The 12,232-nt window shown below is 37.9% G+C and overlaps 1 protein-coding gene across 1 annotated transcript in view; it reads left to right on the top strand.

The window, feature by feature from the left end:
• Positions 1-12,232, top strand: part of VWA8 (von Willebrand factor A domain containing 8) — a 321,202-nt gene that overhangs the window by 231,490 nt on the left and 77,480 nt on the right. Inside the window, exons 34-36 of the mRNA XM_090050444.1 lie at positions 186-340; positions 2,484-2,685; positions 8,594-8,675. Of these exons, the coding sequence (XP_089906570.1) occupies positions 186-340; positions 2,484-2,685; positions 8,594-8,675 (439 nt within the window). The remainder of the gene's footprint in view (positions 1-185; positions 341-2,483; positions 2,686-8,593; positions 8,676-12,232) is intronic.

The raw sequence follows: 12,232 nt of genomic DNA, 5'->3' as shown, positions 1-12,232 counted from the left end.
TTCTTTGCCTACTTAATAACACTTGATGTAAATTTAATATATTCTAGTAAAAAAGCTTTTGCTGCTCATTTTGTTGCTATGGAATTATGACTACAAATAGCAACAACAATAGTAATTGAATAACAATGAACAGTAATAACTGCTTATCCAGATTTGATGCCTGACATTTAATCTCCCCTCTATAGCATCAGAATTGTGTGTGCCACACGCAGTATCAAGTGACCAGCTATCTTCAGAAAATCTAAGTGTGGCTGTGGGACAAAAGATCAGCTCTCCCAACAGAATTCTCTCAGATGAGCATAATTATGCTACCATTGTTGTTGGCTTCCCAGATCTTATGGTAAATACCAGTATTAATGGATTGTAGAAATAATGCTGATAACATTTATTTCATCGCCGGTTAAGATGAATAGTTGTTAATCTATTGTTAAGAAAGAAGGAGTGAACAAGGATAATATTTGCAGAATGTGCATTCCTAGTTAAGATAATAAAGTTTAAAGGAATATCAGTGGGATCTTTGGAAGGATCCTTGTAATGATAGGAAATTGGGCAACACAAAGGAGGCCAAATACAATCTATAGGCAGACAAGGTTCTTTGGGTGAATAGTTTTCCAACTATTTAAGTTGGTTTAATAAAAGATATCAGATTCAACCAAAGAACCTTGTCTGCCTATGTCCTTAGACCAGCACAGCTACAGCCTACACCCCAGATAATGATAGTTAGAAGGTTCAGTCTTACTAATATGTTTTGATGGGTTTTAAATTAAGTATAACTACTCAGGATAATGATGTAGGTATCATCATGGACAGTCTAATGTGAGCATTTGCTCAATGTACAGCAATTATTAAAATAGTAATCAAGATTGCTTTAAGAAAAATAATGAAAAATTCCACAGAATAATATCAGAAAATAATGCCATTGCATAAATTGTTGATGTCCCTGTCTATGAAAACTGGATTTCATTTTGGATACCCTATTTCAACTGCCTGGTAGAGTTAAAATGCCTATTGAAAATTTAAAATTGAAAACTAGACATACTTTTTAGCATAGCATATAATATTGTTAACCCATTGAACTTTCTGTTATTGCTCTTCACTTTCTAGGACTGAAGCGAGAGTTTGGATTCCCCTATAAATACTTTTTTTTTGCATACAGCACATCTTTTCCCCCAGAATCAGCCCTCCAAGAATTGGAGTGTGCCTATTAAGCAGGGAAGCTGTTTTCTTTGCTGGAGATGCTGTGTATGCCATGTAGTTGCCAAGATGGGTGCCGCTTGCATGTGCCCCAGCAAGCTAACTAGGCAGGGTCCTCTGTTAACCGTCTCGCAGCCTTAGCTCATGGCTGAGCACCGTAACTTGTGCCTGAAGCAGCAAGTGAGCTATTGATAGTATCTTGATACGTCTTGTAATGTGGAAACAATACTATACTTACAGGAAGTTATATAATTAACTACTTACAGTAAAGAACTAGCAGTCTCGCTACTACCCCTTCAAGGGACTGTGGCCTAACCTTCTGAGACATGAGTAAGCAATATATGCTGGGAAGCATATAGTGTCTAGGAAATGTGGCATTCCAGGAGACGATCTGGGTGAGGCAGCTGGCACCAGGAAGCTGGTACTGTCTCCTGGGTCCTACACTTCCTGCACACTGTATTCCCAGGGGGACTTAGAATTAGAAAGAAACTTCACCCATAGAAGTATTATTCCTAACTTTCCTTCTAAAGAATCTTGATTTAGCCAAAGTAATAGGAAACAAGATGATATGGATCACTGATCTAACCATTCCATGTACCTTTTCATGCAGTATGTTTAGATGCTTTAAAGAATGTAACTATTAACTGACATATATTTTAGAAAAAGCTGGTATTCTGAAATCTAAAGTGGGTAAATTTCATAAATAAATACGTGTACTTTCAGTTTTATCTGATATGCATTTAAAATGCCATATAATTAGATATTTGCATTTCATATGTATGTTATGCATGTGTTAGTCGTATTTTGAATGTTGGAAAAGATTATATGTAATGAACACCTAATGGCTGCTGATGACTTCAGTTTTTAAATTTCATGCTGAAATATCTGTTTTCATTTATCCCCTTTGTTAAATAATAAGGCTGAGGAAATCATTTTTATTAACCCCATTTTTTAAATTAAACCCATTTTTAAACCCTGTTCCTGGTTGAATGGCCTGTTGACATAAACATACGGTGTTGTGTTTTCACCTTAGTAATGGAAATGCCACTGTTTATAAAATTTGAATGATTCATACCAACCTGAAGTCTTTTCAACAAGGCTTTTTTCTCCTTATCAGGAGAAGCTCCGTTACTGATGATGGTGGCCAACTTTTCTGCCTGTGATGTTGTGACTTGAGAAATATCTACTGTCTTATCTGAAATGAGCTGAAAAGTGGGAGCTCACTGAGAACCTTCATTTAAAGAGGTGTCTGTTTGCTCACTGAAGTCCTGTGTGTGTCTCTCTTGCAGTCTCCCAATGAGGTGTACAGCTGGAGGAGAAACTCTTCTTTGGGCAGCAGGCATGCTTCTTCTTCTGATCCCTTTTACTATGGAGGACTCAGGAAAACTGGAGCTCCCAAACAAGTCAATTGCCTGGCTTTATTGGCTTCAAATCAGGCAGTCAGAATTTTACCACCTGGAGATGTGCCTTTGAAGGAGATTTACCCAAAAGGTAGGAGATTCACACATTTCTGCTACACCAACTGGAGACAACTTTGATTTAATTTGAGACTGTTCAGGCTGAAAGTTTATAAAGTGCTTTAAAGAATCAGAAGGCAAACACTTGAAATCCTGGCTGGATTTGAGAGAAAATAAGGGAGCTGCACAGACTTTGCTAAGTTTAAGATAAATGGAAGTACTGTGGAATGATCCACAGAATAGGGAAGATACAGGCTGTAGGCACTGAAGCTCATACTGCTATGTCAGTCTTTCTGGCTTTTTTCTTGAGACTGTCCACAAGTCTGCCAGTCAAAGTTGAATCATGCAGTGAATACCTTTGAAGATATCTAATGCAGATCATTGTCAAAAGGCATTATTAATGCCTTTTGGTATGCCAGCTCTTAGCACCTGTCTAGAGAAGAAGTTATCTCAGACTAAAAGTTCCTTTTTAACTACTGACTACTAATTAATTCCTGACTATTCCCTTTGTAGACACTCATTCTGGAATAAGAATGCCTTATTCAAAATGAGCTTAATCCACTTTTCAGGGATAGTGATCCTGTTTTAAATTTACTTGTTATCTTAATCAGAATAAAGTGCCCTAGATAGACAGAGAAACTTTAGAATAAAAATGTTCAGCAATATCAAGTTACCTAGAAAAAAAGTTCACGGTGTGAAAAAGTTATCTTTTAAAATGTTTAAGTTAAACAAAACACAGTGGTAGCTTAGATGGCTTGCAGCTGTACCACGTCTGAATATGATTCTGTCAGATCTCATAAGCTATAAAAGGTCATTCTGGGTCAGTATTGTATAGCTGGTCTCTGAGAGAAAAAGTAGACACTAAAGAAATAGCAGAATAATTCAGAAAGGAAAGGCTTTCTTCTAAGTCAGTATTGAATCAATTTGCTATGCTGGGAGCGATGGGAGATGGTAAGTATATTCTTCCAGGTGAGATCTAAAACAATAGATACATGTAGAGGTTTTTTAAGGTAAAAAGATTTTGTTGTATGCACGTACTGGGTGACACCATATTTTCTTACATACCACACACCTTCAAATAACACATGCTTTTTTCTTTTGGTTGTCAGAATGTAGGAAAAAAGATTTTTTTCAGAATTATGGTTGACTACATATAGAGTAAATCCTTCTGGAAACAAGGTATCCAGGAAGTGTGGCATCCCAGGAGGCACCCTAGGTAAGGTAGCATACTTCTTGGACAGGACAGCAAAAGGCTAGGCTCCAGATCCTTCAGGGACAGTAGCAAAACTGGCATTTCTTTACTATAAATAGATTTTTTTATCTAAATTCTTGTGAATAATAAAATGTTGTTACCACACCACTAGCTTCATGACAATGCTATAGGCTGATGCAGCTACTGGCTGCAAGCAGTCACAAGCTACGCTCAGGTGTAGGTATTGCAAATTCCTTAGGTGCTGTGAGAGGATTAACATAACCTTTATCAAACACTAGACTACAGGTGTCAAGTATACTGAGCCCCATAATCCAGCCCTGGGTGCTGCCCTATGGACCCCCTTGCTGTGTTGGATTGGCCCTGTGCTACATGGGATGCTGGATTGGGCTGTGCCCTGGGCTGCACTGCCTGCAGCCCTGCATTGCCTCCAACTCTTCTGCTTTCTGGAGCCACAGAGAAGTGGCAGCCATCCTGGCAATTATTATAGCACAGTGTCTTCTTCCTTCTATTCCTCCCTATTTCTGTGCCAGTGAAGAAAAAACAATTTCCCCACTTAAAAGAGGCACCCTGATTTTGAAGAAAACAGTGTATGGTATGCAAGTAAATACGGTACTAGATCATTACAGTCATTGGAAAGCATGAGACATTTTTAACAGAAAAAAGAACATGGCTCCAGTGATCTAAGCAGATTCCAGCATGGAGCATATGTTCTGCCCACTTATGAGATCCCTTTCAGTTAAACTGAATATGGCATTATTAATTTTCTCTCCTGAGCTGATATACTCTGTTGTGCACTGTTGAACAGCCAGCTGCATTTAGGAAGTAGGCAAAGTGTAAATATTTAGTTTATAAAGAGTTTTGGGACCTTTCCAAGTGAAAAGCACTGATTTAAGATCATTGCCAGTGTCTTTTTTTCTCTTCCCAACCCTTATGGACGCCTATGAATAGTGATGGAGTAAATTTTAATTGTATGCATCTTAGCTGAACTGCATGTCAGTGAGTAAATTATAGCTGTGAGAAGACTCACAAAATATTTTTTAATTTCAAAAGGTTTTCCATTTTGCATTAGCATGTACCCAAAGAAAAGTGATATTACATGTAAATACCTACGCCACAGGAAAAACACATTATGATATTGTACAAATGGATACAGTGGTGGCACTGAGAAGATTAGTATTTCTATAACTTGTTATAAAAGCAGATAACTATATATACTTGTACATATTTTTTGATTAGTTCTTCAATTTTGTAAGAATTACTAGCTTTTTACAAACTTGTTAGAACACTTTTGTTGTGACCAACTGAACCAGCTCTAATATATGATTAGGTTATTTTAAATTTGCAAATAACATGCTTACCATTCACCTTGTTTAAATTATATGTGAAACAGAAGGTACCTTTTTCATACCATTTATTCTGCGAAATTATGTTGTGTGAAACTGAAGAAATTGTATAGAACAATTATTCAAAGTCAATATAATCTTGGCATTATGCAAAGAAATACTGAAAAATGCTGACAACAGGCCTCTGTGCTGAAATTTTCTGTTATAAAAAGAAATGCATAAAAAAGACTGCTCTAAGTATCAAGCCAAATTAGGGAAACTAGGATTTGGTGTGCAGATTTCCTTTTCCCATCTTCCATGGCAACAGGTTTTGGCATATAGGCTTCTGTTTCTATTAATAAATAGCAAATACTTCAACCAAATACTAATTCAGTACAATTCATTTTGTCAAAGCTGTTCTAGCAACAAGAAGCAAAGAAATGGTTCCCTTTAAAATACATTTTCTTAGTAACTATATTAAGGAAAAACAAAAAAAAAGTAAATAGTTTTTCCAAAGACTACCAGCTGGATTCTGTGGTCTCAAGAGAGTAACTTGGAGTATGGGCATGTAACTCCATTACTACAAAGTAATTTACCTTAGATTTTACTCTGTAGTAAATTCATTTTGTAATAAGGAACGGACACATAGCCAACTCTTTCAAGTACCATGGCACTCTTATAGTACGAGCCCACTAAATGGAAGGACGGCCAGATTGTATTGAACAAGTAGATATCCTTTCATTAAACTGAATAGAAGAGTGTAAACACAACTGGTACAACTGTGTACTTATGAGGTACCATTTTCATCACTTTCTGAGGGGTAGCTTTACCCCTGGAGTGACTTACTCCATTATAGAGTTTGTTGTGTATCTTCTTTTGCTTTACTTTGGATTGAAAAACTGTTTATCCCCCAGGAAACATGTCATGTCCAAACGTTTTTGCAAGCAAATAAATATATTCATATATTTATTCTGAAGGCAAAGATAAATTAGTAAAATTACTCAACAGCAAATATGGACTTTGGCTTTTAGCCCATTCCTTATATTAATGTAAAATAACTTACAGTTATATACTCTTGGTTAATGTGGCGTGAAGCACAGCAACCAGAGTGCCGAATAGTACGATATCCATAGAAACATGGAAGTGTAGGGCTAGAAGAGACCTCAGTTATGCAGTCCACACCCCTTATATTGATGTTAGATAATGTATCAACATGGTCTCTGACAGATTTTTGCCAAACCTGTTGTTAAAAAGCTCCATTGAAGAAGAATCCAAAGCCACCGTTAGGTCGTCTGCATGGTGCTTCACCACCTTTATGATTAAAATTCTTTTCCTTATACACAAATTAACTTTTCTCTGCATCAAATTAAATTGATCTTTTCTTGACCTTTCCCCAAGAGACAAGGAGGATAATTAGTTGCCATACCAAGGTTGTTACAAAGCAACCTTTTTACTTATTGGAAAACTATTATTGTGTCCCCTCACAGTCCCTTTTCTAAACTAAACAAATCCAGTTCCTTCAAGCTTCCCTCCTAACTTAAGTTTTCTAAAGCTCTTATAATTCTTGTTGATCTCAGCTGGACTGTGTCCAGTTTGTCTGCATCCTTCTTAAAATGTCCAGAACTGGACAGAATGCTCCAGCTAAGCTTCATCAGAGCAGAGAGAGAGGAATAATGACCTCCTTTGTCATCATATGGCACTCCTGTTCATTCATACCAGAAGAAGATTTGCCTTTTTTGCAAGAGCATTGCATTCTTGCCAAATATATAATGTATGACCCACTGTAACCCCCAGTTTTTTTCTATAGGTTTGCTTACTAGCCATTATTCTTCATTTTATATTTATGCATTTATTTTCACTAAGTACAGATTTTTTTTGTTGGCAATTTCAAACCAACTTTCCAACTTACCAGGATCATTTTTGAGTTCTGAGCCTGTCCTCTTTAGGGTTTACAACCACTCCCACCTTGGTGTGATCCAAAAAAGGTTATAAACTAATTGACATTTTTTCCTTTCACTGAGATAAACAGCATGTTCCCAAATACAACAAAAAATATTTGAAATGTTGTTAGAAGCAAACCAGATAGGATTTGTGCTCTGATCCAGCTTGGAATAACCATTGCTATGATGGGAGGTGTCTGTGAGCATGGCCAACAGCTGCAAGGTTAACATGGTAACCATCACTCATTCGTATGCCAAGCGAACAAGTAAAACCCTTAACAGTCAAAAGAGTGGTGTACAAGAGGGCAGGAAGCTTACCATACCAACACCTCCCACCACAACAGCAGGGTCTCCCATGATAGAGACTGCCTGTACTTCTTATGGCCAGAGCCTCAGGCCCTGCTGCCTTCATTCTGGCTCTTTCTCTCCATGTTTCCCCCTTCTTCCCCTTTGCTCATTGTCCAGGGCTCATGCCCCAGTTGCCCACCCTTGAATACTCTGAGTAGCCTACAAATACACATTTTCCCAGTGTGTTCTTATGTTTTATTCTGTGATTTTTATTCTAGCCTCTATGTGCTCAAACTTTCAATCTTACAAAGAATATACGTTATAAGTATGGTAGCATGCAGTGTCATAGCTAACATATATGTTTGTGTATTCTTTTGCTTTCTGCCACTTTGAACATTAGTACAGTTCTACTGGGCTTTAGTGAATAGACAGAATACAGAGCTCCAGTTAACAAGGAAATGCTTAAGCTCAAGTGTTGTCTTTGGAGCAGAACATTTGGAGTTCTGTCCTACTAATGACAGTGATGTTTTATAGCCACAAAATACAGCATAGTAATATCTCAGCCATTTATTAAAAGTCTGTGCAGCCACAGAATTCTTAGAGGAAAGAACTGAAGTGTTTAATACAAAATACATTAGGTGACATCTCAAAATTATTGGTAGATACATTAGCCACCTATTTATGGCCGGCTGCTGGGGAAATACAAAAGTAAGTGTTTTGTTGGATGGCTGGGCCTGGCACTAAGAGGAAAAATGATTTAACACAGCACTTGGCACATGCTTAAAATGCACCTAGTGATTTTCAGGATTTTTAAGCTCTCTTTTGAAATGCTTATCACATTCGCTTTGTTAGGTGTAACGTGTGCATTATCTTAATTGACAGGTAAAAGATGTGAGGTAGGGATTGTAATAATGCATTATTAACATTTTTAAAATCAGATTCTGTGCATAGTTTTGACATCCTCTACATAAACATTGTTCCTCGATAATTGTAGCTTTCTAATTTCTCATTATGATAACAATAATACACTTCAGTGCTTGCAATTTGTAATCCTGTTTACTTTGAAATTGTATAATTTTCTGATACATTCTGTACAATGAAATGTTTAATCTGTTAAATACAAATGTAGTAATTATGCATCAATGAAATATTTTCGTTAACATTTTTATTTATTTGCAGATGTCACTCCTCCACCAACAGCTGGATATATGGAAATAACAGACCTAAACTCAAAAAAACTTAAATACATCCCTATTCCCAGGTATGTGCTTTTCATTATTAAAACAGCTTCAGTCTATTTATTATGCATTATCACTTTAGAAAAGCAAATATTTTATTCTACCTTTTGGCGTGACCATCAGTCCTTGCACCTACCAGATGTGAAAATAATTTTTACTCTGATATGCAGAACTCTTCACGGTCTGTTATAGTATATTTTCTGTTATAGATTGCATTTATATACAAGCTGTTAGCAGGAAAATATTTATTAGTTTATCATTGATATTTTAAAGTTTCCTCTCTCTTTTCCCCTTTTCTTGTGTCCCTTTCTCACCCATTTTTTCTTCATAATCTCTCCTCCTTTTACCTTTCTCCTGTCTGTTCCTTCTATTTTTTCCTTTTAGTGTCTCTCCAGATAAATGATTCTCAACTGGGATGCTGCAGCACCTGGGGTGGGTGCCTTGAGATCCTTTCAATGGTGTGGTAGTGTGTCATATAATACTTGCTCTTCTATGTGTAAAAATATGATTCACAAGAGGAACCTAAGGATTTCAAATAGGAAATTCATAGTGTTAAAGGCATTCTGCCTTGCTTCAGTCTTTCTGAGTTCTTTGCAACAAAATAATAATTTCTCTGTTATTTTCAATAGTAAAAAAATGCGTAAAAGCTAAGAACCAGCAATTTTTTGTGGAGTGCCTTAAGTCTAAAAACATTGAGAATTAACTGCTCTAGAGTAAGGAGTGATTGGATGCTCAGAATTTCTGTCCCTCATCCAACAGAGATCTGTTCAATCATGGAAAAACAACTGGCCTTATTTATCTTTCTGGACAATAACGGTTCCTTACTTCTACTATATTGGGTACTGTTTCATGCCTACGTTAGTGATTATTAGCCATATAAGTATCTAAGAGAGCTTATACGGCCTCTATCACCATACTGCCGTCTTGCCCACATTATAAAAAAACATATTTTTCTCCTGAATGTTTGCTGGTGATCATAATTATAAAGGTATTTAAAATAAGTCTCCTAGCTTACGCATTCTCTGTAACCATGGAATGGAACATGTTTGAAATGTGATATTTCATAGATTTCATAGATTTCATAGACATCAGGGCTGGAAGGGACCTCGGGAGGTCATTGAGTCCAGCCCCCTGCCCAAAGGGCAGGAAGTCAGCTGGGTTCATAGGATCCCAGCAAGATAAGCATCCAATTTACTCTTGAAGGTGTTCAATGTAGGTGCTTGAACCACCTCCGATGGCAGACTGAAACGGTCTTGCAGGAGTTTGTGACTGTTCGACCTAGTCATCCCTTGGGGCGCTCTGGTGAACAAACGTTCCCCCAGATCCTGGTGGTCACCCCCGATAAACTTATAGGTGGCCATCAGATTACCCCTGACCCTACGCTTTTCCAGGCTAAAGAGTCCCATGTCTCTCAGCCTGTCATCGTAAGATCTGTTTTCCTGACCTCTGATCATGCACATGTCTCTCCTCTGGACTCTCTCAAGCTTCTCCACATCCTTTTTGAATTGTGGAGCCCAAAACTGGACGCAGTACTCCAGCTGCGGCCTCACCAAGGCCGAGTACAAGGGGAGAATGACGTCCCGGGATTTGCTCAAGAAGCATCTATGGATGCAAGCCAGCGTTTTGGTCGCTTTATTAGCCGCAGCATCGCATTGCAGGCTCATGTTCATCTTGTGGTCAATGATGACCCCCAAGTCTCTTTCTTCTGTAGTGCTATCCAACGTAGCACTGCTGAGCCTATAAGGTTGCTGCAGGTTTTTCCTCCCAAGATAGAGAACCTTGCATTTTTCGGTGTTAAACACCATCAGGTTCTCATCCGCCCATTTGTTGAGCCTGTCCAGGTCAGCCTGGATCACCTGCCTATCTTCTGGCGTGGATGCTTTGCCCCAAAGTTTGGTGTCATTGGCGAACTCGGCCAGTCCACTCCTGACTCCAATGTCCACATCATTAATGAAGATGTTGAACAGTATGGGTCCCAGGACAGAGCCTTGAGGGACCCCACTGGTCACAGGGCACCACAATGAGTGACTGCCATCAATTACAACCCTCTGGGTCTGACCACGGAGCCAATTTCCCAGACAGCAGATCGTGGTGGAGCCAAGGCCACAACTGGGCAGTTTGGCCAAGAGGTGATCATGGGATACCAGATCAAAAGCTTTTTTGAAGTCAAGATATATGACATCAATCTCTTCTCCCTCGTCCAGGTGATAGGTCGAATTATTGAATTGTTTAAAAAAAGATCACTTTCTCAAACCATGTAATCTTTAAAGGTATTTGTTGAATAAGTTTCGGATATAAATGAGTTTTTTGTTTTATTCCACCTGAGCACGCATGCAGAATTATTTTTCCTGATTTTTGAATTCTTAATTGATTTCTGCAACACTAACATTCTTTAGAACAGCGTTTCATGATGTCTTCTATGCAAAGAATCAACTACATTTTTAACTGTAGTATAGAATAACAATATCTACATATTATTGTTCATCTGTATTTCTCAAGGTTCAAAAAACTTAAAGGGTCTAAATGTATTCAGTCAAACATATTCTGCAGTTGAATCTCTTGTCCTGTCATTATACAGAGCAAATTTGTTAGGGTGACCTAGCATTGCAAAACATAAGCTTCAAAGGTATAACTGCATAACAATACATTTTGGTTCTTTCTTCCAAAGTCTGGATGAATAGATAAAATTAAGAATTTTTTGGCTCCACGAATATTGGTTTTTGTTAAGGACCAGTGACAGTTGTGTTGTTGATAACAAGAAGCTGATTAACTACCCTAAAGCTCTGTTTTAAAAAATTCTTCCAAGAAGGTATATTTCCCCCTAAAATTGTACCTGTGTATCTCATTTCAGTATTAGTTTTGCCCAATTAATGTATGCAAAGGTCAAAACTGGAGGTTATAAAATTCCATTTCCTTTTGAAAGGGCCACTTCCAGTAGGCTTTAACATTATTATGTGCCTATATTGTTACTGACTACAAAACTCTATACCTATACCTAGTTGTTACATAATACAGTTAATATAGTTGAAGTTACAAACTTGTGACACCACAATATCAGTAGCACATTTCATAATGCCAGACAGATCAGTGTTTCCAATTTTGTTTTTCATGAAATGTTTGTCTCTCTGTGCATTACACTTAAAGAATTTTGACACAACTAGGCTGCCTACAAACTTCCAGCAGCAAATAGGAAGGGCCCTATTCCCCCCAGCAGCACCTGGGGTGACAAGGAATAATGGCCAGAAGCTGCTGGAGAATAGGTTCAGATTAGAGATTAGGAGGCACTATTTCACTGTTAGGGTATCTAGAATCTGGAACCAACTTCCTAGGGAAGTGGTCCTCGCTCCTACCTTGGGTAAATTCAAAAGGAGGATGGACGAACACCTGTCAGGGGTCGTGTGATCCCAGTGTGTACTCCTACCAGTGGCGGGGAGTCAGACTAGATGATCTGTTCAGGTCCCTTCTGACCCCAAACTACTATGAAACTATGCATCCTGCGCCTGCTGTTCTCTTGAAATCTTACTTTTTTATTAAATAAACAATACATAAAATCAGTGTATCTAACAACACAGAGTAGTTA

This window comes from Crocodylus siamensis, chromosome 1, assembly GCF_052110815.1.
Source record: "Crocodylus siamensis isolate JL-2025a chromosome 1, ASM5211081v1, whole genome shotgun sequence".
NCBI classification, from domain to species: domain Eukaryota; kingdom Metazoa; phylum Chordata; order Crocodylia; family Crocodylidae; genus Crocodylus; species Crocodylus siamensis.
Note: the sequence above shows the minus strand (reverse complement) of the source record. Positions and strands in the feature narration are given on the sequence as shown.